Genomic DNA, 15,115 nt, shown 5'->3' with positions numbered 1-15,115 from the left:
AGAAGAGCTTGCACAGTCCATTTAAGGAATAAATGCGTTTATTGAAACAATAACAAAGAAGGGTCTGGAACGCTGAATTCACTAACTAGAGGGCATTACTATCTACAGGAAAAGCGCCACCTAAAGTGTCGCAATCTGTCTGGTACTTTCACTAACTAGAGGGTCCTAACGCATATGGGAAAAGCACTAATTACGGGGCTGTAATACGTATAGTAAATGCACTAACTATGGGGGGGTTAACACGTACTGTAAAAATGCGCTAACTACGGGAGGTTAATATCTACAGGGTCTGCCAAGGGGCCCCACAAGCACAGCTCCGTGCAGGAAGATCCCTTTCAATGGCCGCAGATCAGCACTTGTTTGAGCCGATGCAGCAGGCGGATGTACTCCTGCACGACCTTCGTGTGGGCATCCGGGCTGCTCGCCAGGGGCTGAAAGAGGTTGGGTGGTTGAGCCAGCCACAAGCCGGAGGGCAGTTTGATCTCCTTGGGAAACTTCTCATTGCCCACGACAAAGTGGTGAAGTTGCTTTGTCTCCAGCGAGCACTGCAGGTACTTCAGGATATCCATCAGTCGCTGACGGAAGTCCCTCCTGCCCCAGCGTGTCGGGGGTACGGTGCTCAGGAGGTGCATCACCACAGTCTTCAAGGCGTAGCTGGAAAAACCTCCGCCCATCGGGAAGCAGCTGAGGAGCTGCAGGCACTTGCAGTGCCAGCTGTCCTGGGGAGCCTGCCCGGAAACGTGCCTGAAGAATTTTGCCTCTGCCACGGCGTAAGTCTCGCGCCACGTTGTGCTTGGCGTGCCTACTTCTGCAGGCTGGCTGCCCACAAAGATATCTGTGTCTCCTTGCTGCACCCCAAAGATCACCTCCACCGTGAAGCTTTCTGTGTCTTTGCTGAGCTGAAATTTACAGGAGCGGCTGCAGGGCTGCAACATTAAATGCCAGTGGCAGGACGCAGGCAAAAGCAGCCGGGCTGCTCTCACAAATCGGTAGAACCACTGGACAGTTTTCTCCACGTCTAGGTAGGAGCCAGTGCACAGGGTCTGCAGGAGGCTGGGGTCCTGCTTCCTTCTCAGCTCCTCCTCGGAGTGGTGGAGGAAGCACAGCATGTCCTCCCGCAGCTGCTCCCCTCTGCAGGTGCACAGCAGCTCCACACGGACACGGGAGTTCCTCTGGAGCATCCCTGCGGCGTCCAGCTCCAGGTGGAAGGCGTGTCCTGGAGGGGGACTCAGGGGTACAAGCACACGGTACACAACATCTTGTGCATGGGGACTCCAGCCTTCAAAGGCACTGCCCACTCCGATGGCTTGTTGTGGCACCGGGTAGAAATAGTTGGAAAAGTCTTGTCCAAAGATGTCTCTCAGCTTGTCCATCAGCTCCACTACCAGCGAGCAGCCTTTGTCCAGGTCCACTACATGCAACTCTATGCGCTCCTCTAAAGGCCTTGCGAGGTTCCCCTTGATATTGTGGCCGTCGTCTTCTCTCTTTGCATCCCGTTTGTCTTCTTCCAGTCCGGCAGCATTGGCTTCCTCGCCCTCCTTTAAACCACGGTTTATTTCTTCCTTTGCACCATCGTTGCCTTTTTGTGCTTCATTTCCAGCACCGCTTTCTGTCTTTGCATCAACGTTGTTGTCGTCTTCATTTCCATCCTTATTGTCTTCTTCCACTTTTGCGTCGTTGCTTTCGATTTCTTCCTTTGCAACAGTGCTGTGTCCTCCTTTTTCTTCTTCTTCTTCTTCTTCTGCTTCTTCTTCTTCTTCTTCTGCTTCTTCTTCTGCTTCTGCTTCTTCTTCTTCTTCTTTATCTTCTTCTTCGTTTCCAGCAGCATGGGCTTCCTCAAAATTCTCACCATGGTTTACTCCTTCTTTTGCATCATCATTGCCGTCTTTTGCTTCATTTCCAGCGCTGCTTTCAGCCTTTACATCAATGGTGCTGCCTTCGTCATTTCCATCCATCATGTTTTCTTCCACATTTGCATTGTTGCTTTTGATTTCTCTCTCTGCCGCTGTGTTGCCTCTGCCTCCTTCTTTATCTTCTTCCTCATTTTCAGCTGCATTGGCTTCCTCAAACTTCTCACCCTGGTTTACTCCTCCTGTTGCGTCCTCATTGCCTTCTTCTGCTTCATTTCCAGCACTGCTTTCTGCCTTTGCATCAACGTTGCTGCCTTCTTCATTTCCATCCATAGTGCCTTCTTCCACAGGGGTGCTTTCTATTTCTTTCTCTGCAACAATGGTGTCTCCTCCTTCTTCTTCTCCTCCTTCTCCTTCAACTTCTTCCTCCACCAAGTTGCTGCTGGACCTCTCCTTGACGCCACTGTTGTCGGGATTGCGTCTGATTTTCCCGAGTCCAAACCACAGTGCCACAAGAAGGACCATGATTCCAGTTAGAGCCCAGAACTGCCAGACCAGCAGGGCTCCCCAGGCACCACCACTCTGCTCCAGGTTCTTCTGCTCCAGCTCCTCAAGCAGCTGAGCCATCTGCTGGTTCAGATACTCAGCACGCTGCTGCATGCGCTCCCGTGCGGCCTCATCCAGCCCGTCCCCAGCCTGCTGCGGGTACTGGATGAGGCCTTGCGCAAGCCAGAGGAGAAATGCCGTGGCCAGCATGGCCTCAGGTGCTTTGCAGGGCTCGAGTGGGGATGGGAAAGGGGGTACTGATAAGGGAAATGGGGACAGGAGCCCCCGGGGATCTGAAAGCAGGCAAGAGGAGGGGGGCCAGGCAGCTGGCAGGCTGCAAGGCCTGTGCCGCTGGCCCGGCAGCGGCACCGTGCCCTGGCAAAGGTGCTCCTGCCAGAGCGTGGCCTCTGGATGCCCGCTGAGACCCGGCTGCCCGGGTACTCGCGTTTCTGCCGTTGGCGTCCTCCTTCGGCGTTCAGCACAGCCTCCCGTCTGCGTGCACACTCGCCGCTCGCCGAGGCTGTGCTGGGCCAGCGTCACCTGCTCCTAATGTTGCTAGCTGCACCCATTGTGACACAGGTGCTGTGATGTCACAGGTGTCAGAGTGCATCCCGGCCAGACCAGCCCCGCCCTCCATCTCTACCTCAGCCCTGGGACTCATAATGGCCCCGGTGCAAGCAAAGTCGTGAGCCACGCAAAGAGCACACTAACGGGTCATAATGGAGCCCCGGCGGCTCGCTTGAATAAACGGGAAGAAGCCCCCCAAAAGCTTTTCAATCTGAAATTGGGTGGCATGGCCCGTGAAGGCTTTGCGCACAGAAATCTCCTGCTCTGAGACGGAATCGCTTGCTTTGGTGCTGACATGTGTGCTTGTGGGGGTGCTCTTGGCACCTAAGTGACTGTCCTGGGGGTTGCAGTGGTGAATCTGCTGCTGCTGACATGGGGCTTCTCCATGGCAGGATCTCAGTTCCTGCTGTGCCACTGCGAGAGGACCTTGATTGCCCGGTTTCCCAGGGGTGATGAGCAGCTGACGGGGGGTGATTTCCAGTGGGCAGCTCCCACTGTCAACAGTGCACAGTGCTCCTTCCGCATGCCCAACAAGTTGGTTTCTGTGGCGCCAACGCCCTGCAGAGTGTCTGGGATCAGGCAGGATCCTCATTGAATTGTGTTCCCCAGCGAACACAGAAGGATGCACAGAGCAGTGGTGCCTCTTGCTTTGTCCCTGCCCAGCCGGAGCTGCCAGGGACAGTTTCAGAGCCCCTGTGAAATGGCCAGCATGTGCAAGGGGAACACAGGGCAAACCTCATCTTTGGAGCCACCAGGGTCTTCAGTGGCTTCTGCACCTGGGAGAGCATTGAGAGGAGCAATGTGGAGAGAGAATGGCGTGCCTTTGTTCCAAAGGCTTGCTAATAACAGGGCCTACTCCCAGCCAGTCACAAATTCACCACTGGTGGAATTTGCCAGTATTCTAGGTCTGTTGGATTTCAAGAAGAGCTTGCACAGTCCATTTAAGGAATAAATGCATTTATTGAAACAATAACAAAGAAGGGTCTGGAACGCTGAATTCACTAACTAGAGGGCATTACTATCTACAGGAAAAGCGCCACCTAAAGTGTCGCAATCTGTCTGGTACTTTCACTAACTAGAGGGTCCTAACGCATATGGGAAAAGCACTAATTACGGGGCTGTAATACGTATAGTAAATGCACTAACTATGGGGGGGTTAACACGTACTGTAAAAATGCGCTAACTACGGGAGGTTAATATCTACAGGGTCTGCCAAGGGGCCCCACAAGCACAGCTCCGTGCAGGAAGATCCCTTTCAATGGCCGCAGATCAGCACTTGTTTGAGCCGATGCAGCAGGCGGATGTACTCCTGCACGACCTTCGTGTGGGCATCCGGGCTGCTCGCCAGGGGCTGAAAGAGGTTGGGTGGTTGAGCCAGCCACAAGCCGGAGGGCAGTTTGATCTCCTTGGGAAACTTCTCATTGCCCACGACAAAGTGGTGAAGTTGCTTTGTCTCCAGCGAGCACTGCAGGTACTTCAGGATATCCATCAGTCGCTGACGGAAGTCCCTCCTGCCCCAGCGTGTCGGGGGTACGGTGCTCAGGAGGTGCATCACCACAGTCTTCAAGGCGTAGCTGGAAAAACCTCCGCCCATCGGGAAGCAGCTGAGGAGCTGCAGGCACTTGCAGTGCCAGCTGTCCTGGGGAGCCTGCCCGGAAACGTGCCTGAAGAATTTTGCCTCTGCCACGGCGTAAGTCTCGCGCCACGTTGTGCTTGGCGTGCCTACTTCTGCAGGCTGGCTGCCCACAAAGATATCTGTGTCTCCTTGCTGCACCCCAAAGATCACCTCCACCGTGAAGCTTTCTGTGTCTTTGCTGAGCTGAAATTTACAGGAGCGGCTGCAGGGCTGCAACATTAAATGCCAGTGGCAGGACGCAGGCAAAAGCAGCCGGGCTGCTCTCACAAATCGGTAGAACCACTGGACAGTTTTCTCCACGTCTAGGTAGGAGCCAGTGCACAGGGTCTGCAGGAGGCTGGGGTCCTGCTTCCTTCTCAGCTCCTCCTCGGAGTGGTGGAGGAAGCACAGCATGTCCTCCCGCAGCTGCTCCCCTCTGCAGGTGCACAGCAGCTCCACGCGGACACGCGAGTTCCTCTGGAGCATCCCTGCGGCGTCCAGCTCCAGGTGGAAGGCGTGTCCTGGAGGGGGACTCAGGGGTACAAGCACACGGTACACAACATCTTGTGCATGGGGACTCCAGCCTTCAAAGGCACTGCCCACTCCGATGGCTTGTTGTGGCACCGGGTAGAAATAGTTGGAAAAGTCTTGTCCAAAGATGTCTCTCAGCTTGTCCATCAGCTCCACTACCAGCGAGCAGCCTTTGTCCAGGTCCACTACATGCAACTCTATGCGCTCCTCTAAAGGCCTTGCGAGGTTCCCCTTGATATTGTGGCCGTCGTCTTCTCTCTTTGCATCCCGTTTGTCTTCTTCCAGTCCGGCAGCATTGGCTTCCTCGCCCTCCTTTAAACCACGGTTTATTTCTTCCTTTGCACCATCGTTGCCTTTTTGTGCTTCATTTCCAGCACCGCTTTCTGTCTTTGCATCAACGTTGTTGTCGTCTTCATTTCCATCCTTATTGTCTTCTTCCACTTTTGCGTCGTTGCTTTCGATTTCTTCCTTTGCAACAGTGCTGTGTCCTCCTTTTTCTTCTTCTTCTTCTTCTTCTGCTTCTTCTTCTTCTTCTTCTGCTTCTTCTTCTGCTTCTGCTTCTTCTTCTTCTTCTTTATCTTCTTCTTCGTTTCCAGCAGCATGTGCTTCCTCAAAATTCTCACCATGGTTTACTCCTTCTTTTGCATCATCATTGCCGTCTTTTGCTTCATTTCCAGCGCTGCTTTCAGCCTTTACATCAATGGTGCTGCCTTCGTCATTTCCATCCATCATGTTTTCTTCCACATTTGCATTGTTGCTTTTGATTTCTCTCTCTGCCGCTGTGTTGCCTCTGCCTCCTTCTTTATCTTCTTCCTCATTTTCAGCTGCATTGGCTTCCTCAAACTTCTCACCCTGGTTTACTCCTCCTGTTGCGTCCTCATTGCCTTCTTCTGCTTCATTTCCAGCACTGCTTTCTGCCTTTGCATCAACGTTGCTGCCTTCTTCATTTCCATCCATAGTGCCTTCTTCCACAGGGGTGCTTTCTATTTCTTTCTCTGCAACAATGGTGTCTCCTCCTTCTTCTTCTCCTCCTTCTCCTTCAACTTCTTCCTCCACCAAGTTGCTGCTGGACCTCTCCTTGACGCCACTGTTGTCGGGATTGCGTCTGATTTTCCCGAGTCCAAACCACAGTGCCACAAGAAGGACCATGATTCCAGTTAGAGCCCAGAACTGCCAGACCAGCAGGGCTCCCCAGGCACCACCACTCTGCTCCAGGTTCTTCTGCTCCAGCTCCTCAAGCAGCTGAGCCATCTGCTGGTTCAGATACTCAGCACGCTGCTGCATGCGCTCCCGTGCGGCCTCATCCAGCCCGTCCCCAGCCTGCTGCGGGTACTGGATGAGGCCTTGCGCAAGCCAGAGGAGAAATGCCGTGGCCAGCATGGCCTCAGGTGCTTTGCAGGGCTCGAGTGGGGATGGGAAAGGGGGTACTGATAAGGGAAATGGGGACAGGAGCCCCCGGGGATCTGAAAGCAGGCAAGAGGAGGGGGGCCAGGCAGCTGGCAGGCTGCAAGGCCTGTGCCGCTGGCCCGGCAGCGGCACCGTGCCCTGGCAAAGGTGCTCCTGCCAGAGCGTGGCCTCTGGATGCCCGCTGAGACCCGGCTGCCCGGGTACTCGCGTTTCTGCCGTTGGCGTCCTCCTTCGGCGTTCAGCACAGCCTCCCGTCTGCGTGCACACTCGCCGCTCGCCGAGGCTGTGCTGGGCCAGCGTCACCTGCTCCTAATGTTGCTAGCTGCACCCATTGTGACACAGGTGCTGTGATGTCACAGGTGTCAGAGTGCATCCCGGCCAGACCAGCCCCGCCCTCCATCTCTACCTCAGCCCTGGGACTCATAATGGCCCCGGGCAAGCAAAGACGTGAGCCACGCAAAGAGCACACTAAGGGTCATAATGGAGCCCCGGCGGCTCGCTTGAATAAATGGGAAGAAGCCCCCCAAAAGCTTTTCAATCTGAAATTGGGTGGCATGGCCCGTGAAGGCTTTGCGCACAGAAATCTCCTGCTCTGAGACGGAATCGCTTGCTTTGGTGCTGACATGTGTGCTTGTGGGGGTGCTCTTGGCACCTAAGTGACTGTCCTGGGGGTTGCAGTGGTGAATCTGCTGCTGCTGACATGGGGCTTCTCCATGGCAGGATCTCAGTTCCTGCTGTGCCACTGCGAGAGGACCTTGATTGCCCGGTTTCCCAGGGGTGATGAGCAGCTGACGGGGGGTGATTTCCAGTGGGCAGCTCCCACTGTCAACAGTGCACAGTGCTCCTTCCGCATGCCCAACAAGTTGGTTTCTGTGGCGCCAACGCCCTGCAGAGTGTCTGGGATCAGGCAGGATCCTCATTGAATTGTGTTCCCCAGCGAACACAGAAGGATGCACAGAGCAGTGGTGCCTCTTGCTTTGTCCCTGCCCAGCCGGAGCTGCCAGGGACAGTTTCAGAGCCCCTGTGAAATGGCCAGCATGTGCAAGGGGAACACAGGGCAAACCTCATCTTTGGAGCCACCAGGGTCTTCAGTGGCTTCTGCACCTGGGAGAGCATTGAGAGGAGCAATGTGGAGAGAGAATGGCGTGCCTTTGTTCCAAAGGCTTGCTAATAACAGGGCCTACTCCCAGCCAGTCACAAATTCACCACTGGTGGAATTTGCCAGTATTCTAGGTCTGTTGGATTTCAAGAAGAGCTTGCACAGTCCATTTAAGGAATAAATGCATTTATTGAAACAATAACAAAGAAGGGTCTGGAACGCTGAATTCACTAACTAGAGGGCATTACTATCTACAGGAAAAGCGCCACCTAAAGTGTCGCAATCTGTCTGGTACTTTCACTAACTAGAGGGTCCTAACGCATATGGGAAAAGCACTAATTACGGGGCTGTAATACGTATAGTAAATGCACTAACTATGGGGGGGTTAACACGTACTGTAAAAATGCGCTAACTACGGGAGGTTAATATCTACAGGGTCTGCCAAGGGGCCCCACAAGCACAGCTCCGTGCAGGAAGATCCCTTTCAATGGCCGCAGATCAGCACTTGTTTGAGCCGATGCAGCAGGCGGATGTACTCCTGCACGACCTTCGTGTGGGCATCCGGGCTGCTCGCCAGGGGCTGAAAGAGGTTGGGTGGTTGAGCCAGCCGCAAGCCGGAGGGCAGTTTGATCTCCTTGGGAAACTTCTCATTGCCCACGACAAAGTGGTGAAGTTGCTTTGTCTCCAGCGAGCACTGCAGGTACTTCAGGATATCCATCAGTCGCTGACGGAAGTCCCTCCTGCCCCAGCGTGTCGGGGGTACGGTGCTCAGGAGGTGCATCACCACAGTCTTCAAGGCGTAGCTGGAAAAACCTCCGCCCATCGGGAAGCAGCTGAGGAGCTGCAGGCACTTGCAGTGCCAGCTGTCCTGGGGAGCCTGCCCGGAAACGTGCCTGAAGAATTTTGCCTCTGCCACGGCGTAAGTCTCGCGCCACGTTGTGCTTGGCGTGCCTACTTCTGCAGGCTGGCTGCCCACAAAGATATCTGTGTCTCCTTGCTGCACCCCAAAGATCACCTCCACCGTGAAGCTTTCTGTGTCTTTGCTGAGCTGAAATTTACAGGAGCGGCTGCAGGGCTGCAACATTAAATGCCAGTGGCAGGACGCAGGCAAAAGCAGCCGGGCTGCTCTCACAAATCGGTAGAACCACTGGACAGTTTTCTCCACGTCTAGGTAGGAGCCAGTGCACAGGGTCTGCAGGAGGCTGGGGTCCTGCTTCCTTCTCAGCTCCTCCTCGGAGTGGTGGAGGAAGCACAGCATGTCCTCCCGCAGCTGCTCCCCTCTGCAGGTGCACAGCAGCTCCACACGGACACGGGAGTTCCTCTGGAGCATCCCTGCGGCGTCCAGCTCCAGGTGGAAGGCGTGTCCTGGAGGGGGACTCAGGGGTACAAGCACACGGTACACAACATCTTGTGCATGGGGACTCCAGCCTTCAAAGGCACTGCCCACTCCGATGGCTTGTTGTGGCACCGGGTAGAAATAGTTGGAAAAGTCTTGTCCAAAGATGTCTCTCAGCTTGTCCATCAGCTCCACTACCAGCGAGCAGCCTTTGTCCAGGTCCACTACATGCAACTCTATGCGCTCCTCTAAAGGCCTTGCGAGGTTCCCCTTGATATTGTGGCCGTCGTCTTCTCTCTTTGCATCCCGTTTGTCTTCTTCCAGTCCGGCAGCATTGGCTTCCTCGCCCTCCTTTAAACCACGGTTTATTTCTTCCTTTGCACCATCGTTGCCTTTTTGTGCTTCATTTCCAGCACCGCTTTCTGTCTTTGCATCAACGTTGTTGTCGTCTTCATTTCCATCCTTATTGTCTTCTTCCACTTTTGCGTCGTTGCTTTCGATTTCTTCCTTTGCAACAGTGCTGTGTCCTCCTTTTTCTTCTTCTTCTTCTTCTTCTGCTTCTTCTTCTTCTTCTTCTGCTTCTTCTTCTGCTTCTGCTTCTTCTTCTTCTTCTTTATCTTCTTCTTCGTTTCCAGCAGCATGGGCTTCCTAAAAATTCTCACCATGGTTTACTCCTTCTTTTGCATCATCATTGCCGTCTTTTGCTTCATTTCCAGCGCTGCTTTCAGCCTTTACATCAATGGTGCTGCCTTCGTCATTTCCATCCATCATGTTTTCTTCCACATTTGCATTGTTGCTTTTGATTTCTCTCTCTGCCGCTGTGTTGCCTCTGCCTCCTTCTTTATCTTCTTCCTCATTTTCAGCTGCATTGGCTTCCTCAAACTTCTCACCCTGGTTTACTCCTCCTGTTGCGTCCTCATTGCCTTCTTCTGCTTCATTTCCAGCACTGCTTTCTGCCTTTGCATCAACGTTGCTGCCTTCTTCATTTCCATCCATAGTGCCTTCTTCCACAGGGGTGCTTTCTATTTCTTTCTCTGCAACAATGGTGTCTCCTCCTTCTTCTTCTCCTCCTTCTCCTTCAACTTCTTCCTCCACCAAGTTGCTGCTGGACCTCTCCTTGACGCCACTGTTGTCGGGATTGCGTCTGATTTTCCCGAGTCCAAACCACAGTGCCACAAGAAGGACCATGATTCCAGTTAGAGCCCAGAACTGCCAGACCAGCAGGGCTCCCCAGGCACCACCACTCTGCTCCAGGTTCTTCTGCTCCAGCTCCTCAAGCAGCTGAGCCATCTGCTGGTTCAGATACTCAGCACGCTGCTGCATGCGCTCCCGTGCGGCCTCATCCAGCCCGTCCCCAGCCTGCTGCGGGTACTGGATGAGGCCTTGCGCAAGCCAGAGGAGAAATGCCGTGGCCAGCATGGCCTCAGGTGCTTTGCAGGGCTCGAGTGGGGATGGGAAAGGGGGTACTGATAAGGGAAATGGGGACAGGAGCCCCCGGGGATCTGAAAGCAGGCAAGAGGAGGGGGGCCAGGCAGCTGGCAGGCTGCAAGGCCTGTGCCGCTGGCCCGGCAGCGGCACCGTGCCCTGGCAAAGGTGCTCCTGCCAGAGCGTGGCCTCTGGATGCCCGCTGAGACCCGGCTGCCCGGGTACTCGCGTTTCTGCCGTTGGCGTCCTCCTTCGGCGTTCAGCACAGCCTCCCGTCTGCGTGCACACTCGCCGCTCGCCGAGGCTGTGCTGGGCCAGCGTCACCTGCTCCTAATGTTGCTAGCTGCACCCATTGTGACACAGGTGCTGTGATGTCACAGGTGTCAGAGTGCATCCCGGCCAGACCAGCCCCGCCCTCCATCTCTACCTCAGCCCTGGGACTCATAATGGCCCCGGTGCAAGCAAAGTCGTGAGCCACGCAAAGAGCACACTAACGGGTCATAATGGAGCCCCGGCGGCTCGCTTGAATAAACGGGAAGAAGCCCCCCAAAAGCTTTTCAATCTGAAATTGGGTGGCATGGCCCGTGAAGGCTTTGCGCACAGAAATCTCCTGCTCTGAGACGGAATCGCTTGCTTTGGTGCTGACATGTGTGCTTGTGGGGGTGCTCTTGGCACCTAAGTGACTGTCCTGGGGGTTGCAGTGGTGAATCTGCTGCTGCTGACATGGGGCTTCTCCATGGCAGGATCTCAGTTCCTGCTGTGCCACTGCGAGAGGACCTTGATTGCCCGGTTTCCCAGGGGTGATGAGCAGCTGACGGGGGGTGATTTCCAGTGGGCAGCTCCCACTGTCAACAGTGCACAGTGCTCCTTCCGCATGCCCAACAAGTTGGTTTCTGTGGCGCCAACGCCCTGCAGAGTGTCTGGGATCAGGCAGGATCCTCATTGAATTGTGTTCCCCAGCGAACACAGAAGGATGCACAGAGCAGTGGTGCCTCTTGCTTTGTCCCTGCCCAGCCGGAGCTGCCAGGGACAGTTTCAGAGCCCCTGTGAAATGGCCAGCATGTGCAAGGGGAACACAGGGCAAACCTCATCTTTGGAGCCACCAGGGTCTTCAGTGGCTTCTGCACCTGGGAGAGCATTGAGAGGAGCAATGTGGAGAGAGAATGGCGTGCCTTTGTTCCAAAGGCTTGCTAATAACAGGGCCTACTCCCAGCCAGTCACAAATTCACCACTGGTGGAATTTGCCAGTATTCTAGGTCTGTTGGATTTCAAGAAGAGCTTGCACAGTCCATTTAAGGAATAAATGCATTTATTGAAACAATAACAAAGAAGGGTCTGGAACGCTGAATTCACTAACTAGAGGGCATTACTATCTACAGGAAAAGCGCCACCTAAAGTGTCGCAATCTGTCTGGTACTTTCACTAACTAGAGGGTCCTAACGCATATGGGAAAAGCACTAATTACGGGGCTGTAATACGTATAGTAAATGCACTAACTATGGGGGGGTTAACACGTACTGTAAAAATGCGCTAACTACGGGAGGTTAATATCTACAGGGTCTGCCAAGGGGCCCCACAAGCACAGCTCCGTGCAGGAAGATCCCTTTCAATGGCCGCAGATCAGCACTTGTTTGAGCCGATGCAGCAGGCGGATGTACTCCTGCACGACCTTCGTGTGGGCATCCGGGCTGCTCGCCAGGGGCTGAAAGAGGTTGGGTGGTTGAGCCAGCCACAAGCCGGAGGGCAGTTTGATCTCCTTGGGAAACTTCTCATTGCCCACGACAAAGTGGTGAAGTTGCTTTGTCTCCAGCGAGCACTGCAGGTACTTCAGGATATCCATCAGTCGCTGACGGAAGTCCCTCCTGCCCCAGCGTGTCGGGGGTACGGTGCTCAGGAGGTGCATCACCACAGTCTTCAAGGCGTAGCTGGAAAAACCTCCGCCCATCGGGAAGCAGCTGAGGAGCTGCAGGCACTTGCAGTGCCAGCTGTCCTGGGGAGCCTGCCCGGAAACGTGCCTGAAGAATTTTGCCTCTGCCACGGCGTAAGTCTCGCGCCACGTTGTGCTTGGCGTGCCTACTTCTGCAGGCTGGCTGCCCACAAAGATATCTGTGTCTCCTTGCTGCACCCCAAAGATCACCTCCACCGTGAAGCTTTCTGTGTCTTTGCTGAGCTGAAATTTACAGGAGCGGCTGCAGGGCTGCAACATTAAATGCCAGTGGCAGGACGCAGGCAAAAGCAGCCGGGCTGCTCTCACAAATCGGTAGAACCACTGGACAGTTTTCTCCACGTCTAGGTAGGAGCCAGTGCACAGGGTCTGCAGGAGGCTGGGGTCCTGCTTCCTTCTCAGCTCCTCCTCGGAGTGGTGGAGGAAGCACAGCATGTCCTCCCGCAGCTGCTCCCCTCTGCAGGTGCACAGCAGCTCCACGCGGACACGGGAGTTCCTCTGGAGCATCCCTGCGGCGTCCAGCTCCAGGTGGAAGGCGTGTCCTGGAGGGGGACTCAGGGGTACAAGCACACGGTACACAACATCTTGTGCATGGGGACTCCAGCCTTCAAAGGCACTGCCCACTCCGATGGCTTGTTGTGGCACCGGGTAGAAATAGTTGGAAAAGTCTTGTCCAAAGATGTCTCTCAGCTTGTCCATCAGCTCCACTACCAGCGAGCAGCCTTTGTCCAGGTCCACTACATGCAACTCTATGCGCTCCTCTAAAGGCCTTGCGAGGTTCCCCTTGATATTGTGGCCGTCGTCTTCTCTCTTTGCATCCCGTTTGTCTTCTTCCAGTCCGGCAGCATTGGCTTCCTCGCCCTCCTTTAAACCACGGTTTATTTCTTCCTTTGCACCATCGTTGCCTTTTTGTGCTTCATTTCCAGCACCGCTTTCTGTCTTTGCATCAACGTTGTTGTCGTCTTCATTTCCATCCTTATTGTCTTCTTCCACTTTTGCGTCGTTGCTTTCGATTTCTTCCTTTGCAACAGTGCTGTGTCCTCCTTTTTCTTCTTCTTCTTCTTCTTCTGCTTCTTCTTCTTCTTCTTCTGCTTCTTCTTCTGCTTCTGCTTCTTCTTCTTCTTCTTTATCTTCTTCTTCGTTTCCAGCAGCATGTGCTTCCTCAAAATTCTCACCATGGTTTACTCCTTCTTTTGCATCATCATTGCCGTCTTTTGCTTCATTTCCAGCGCTGCTTTCAGCCTTTACATCAATGGTGCTGCCTTCGTCATTTCCATCCATCATGTTTTCTTCCACATTTGCATTGTTGCTTTTGATTTCTCTCTCTGCCGCTGTGTTGCCTCTGCCTCCTTCTTTATCTTCTTCCTCATTTTCAGCTGCATTGGCTTCCTCAAACTTCTCACCCTGGTTTACTCCTCCTGTTGCGTCCTCATTGCCTTCTTCTGCTTCATTTCCAGCACTGCTTTCTGCCTTTGCATCAACGTTGCTGCCTTCTTCATTTCCATCCATAGTGCCTTCTTCCACAGGGGTGCTTTCTATTTCTTTCTCTGCAACAATGGTGTCTCCTCCTTCTTCTTCTCCTCCTTCTCCTTCAACTTCTTCCTCCACCAAGTTGCTGCTGGACCTCTCCTTGACGCCACTGTTGTCGGGATTGCGTCTGATTTTCCCGAGTCCAAACCACAGTGCCACAAGAAGGACCATGATTCCAGTTAGAGCCCAGAACTGCCAGACCAGCAGGGCTCCCCAGGCACCACCACTCTGCTCCAGGTTCTTCTGCTCCAGCTCCTCAAGCAGCTGAGCCATCTGCTGGTTCAGATACTCAGCACGCTGCTGCATGCGCTCCCGTGCGGCCTCATCCAGCCCGTCCCCAGCCTGCTGCGGGTACTGGATGAGGCCTTGCGCAAGCCAGAGGAGAAATGCCGTGGCCAGCATGGCCTCAGGTGCTTTGCAGGGCTCGAGTGGGGATGGGAAAGGGGGTACTGATAAGGGAAATGGGGACAGGAGCCCCCGGGGATCTGAAAGCAGGCAAGAGGAGGGGGGCCAGGCAGCTGGCAGGCTGCAAGGCCTGTGCCGCTGGCCCGGCAGCGGCACCGTGCCCTGGCAAAGGTGCTCCTGCCAGAGCGTGGCCTCTGGATGCCCGCTGAGACCCGGCTGCCCGGGTACTCGCGTTTCTGCCGTTGGCGTCCTCCTTCGGCGTTCAGCACAGCCTCCCGTCTGCGTGCACACTCGCCGCTCGCCGAGGCTGTGCTGGGCCAGCGTCACCTGCTCCTAATGTTGCTAGCTGCACCCATTGTGACACAGGTGCTGTGATGTCACAGGTGTCAGAGTGCATCCCGGCCAGACCAGCCCCGCCCTCCATCTCTACCTCAGCCCTGGGACTCATAATGGCCCCGGGCAAGCAAAGACGTGAGCCACGCAAAGAGCACACTAAGGGTCATAATGGAGCCCCGGCGGCTCGCTTGAATAAATGGGAAGAAGCCCCCCAAAAGCTTTTCAATCTGAAATTGGGTGGCATGGCCCGTGAAGGCTTTGCGCACAGAAATCTCCTGCTCTGAGACGGAATCGCTTGCTTTGGTGCTGACATGTGTGCTTGTGGGGGTGCTCTTGGCACCTAAGTGACTGTCCTGGGGGTTGCAGTGGTGAATCTGCTGCTGCTGACATGGGGCTTCTCCATGGCAGGATCTCAGTTCCTGCTGTGCCACTGCGAGAGGACCTTGATTGCCCGGTTTCCCAGGGGTGATGAGCAGCTGACGGGGGGTGATTTCCAGTGGGCAGCTCCCACTGTCAACAGTGC

The 15,115-nt window shown here is 54.6% G+C and overlaps 5 protein-coding genes across 5 annotated transcripts; all 5 read right to left on the bottom strand.

Annotated features, from left to right (window-relative positions):
• Nucleotides 1-20: 20 nt before the first annotated feature.
• LOC147655958 (uncharacterized) lies at nucleotides 21-2,606 on the bottom strand. Its single transcript, XM_086864127.1, has one exon. It carries the CDS (start codon nucleotides 2,604-2,606, stop codon nucleotides 336-338), a length of 2,271 nt encoding a protein of 756 aa, XP_086720253.1. The 3' UTR covers nucleotides 21-335.
• LOC147655957 (uncharacterized) lies at nucleotides 1,776-6,638 on the bottom strand. Its single transcript, XM_086864111.1, has one exon. The coding sequence runs from the start codon at nucleotides 6,487-6,489 to the stop codon at nucleotides 4,219-4,221; it is 2,271 nt and encodes a 756-aa protein (XP_086720237.1). The 5' UTR covers nucleotides 6,490-6,638; the 3' UTR covers nucleotides 1,776-4,218.
• Nucleotides 6,639-7,812: 1,174 nt separating this feature from the next.
• LOC147655956 (inositol 1,4,5-trisphosphate receptor-interacting protein-like 1) lies at nucleotides 7,813-9,611 on the bottom strand. The gene has a single exon (XM_086864095.1). The coding sequence runs from the start codon at nucleotides 9,135-9,137 to the stop codon at nucleotides 8,100-8,102; it is 1,038 nt and encodes a 345-aa protein (XP_086720221.1). The 5' UTR covers nucleotides 9,138-9,611; the 3' UTR covers nucleotides 7,813-8,099.
• Nucleotides 9,600-10,370, bottom strand: LOC147655955 (uncharacterized). Its single transcript, XM_086854891.1, has one exon. The coding sequence runs from the start codon at nucleotides 10,368-10,370 to the stop codon at nucleotides 9,600-9,602; it is 771 nt and encodes a 256-aa protein (XP_086711017.1).
• A 407-nt stretch (nucleotides 10,371-10,777) lies between these two features.
• LOC111943450 (uncharacterized) lies at nucleotides 10,778-14,402 on the bottom strand. The gene has a single exon (XM_086864080.1). The coding sequence runs from the start codon at nucleotides 14,251-14,253 to the stop codon at nucleotides 11,983-11,985; it is 2,271 nt and encodes a 756-aa protein (XP_086720206.1). The 5' UTR covers nucleotides 14,254-14,402; the 3' UTR covers nucleotides 10,778-11,982.
• Nucleotides 14,403-15,115: the final 713 nt, after the last annotated feature.

Source organism: Cyanistes caeruleus, chromosome 1 (genome assembly GCF_971803275.1).
Source record: "Cyanistes caeruleus chromosome 1, bCyaCae1.hap1.1, whole genome shotgun sequence".
Classification (NCBI taxonomy): Eukaryota; Metazoa; Chordata; class Aves; order Passeriformes; family Paridae; genus Cyanistes; species Cyanistes caeruleus.
The sequence above is the reverse complement of the archived record's forward strand: the minus strand, read 5'-3'. Positions and strand labels throughout refer to the sequence as shown.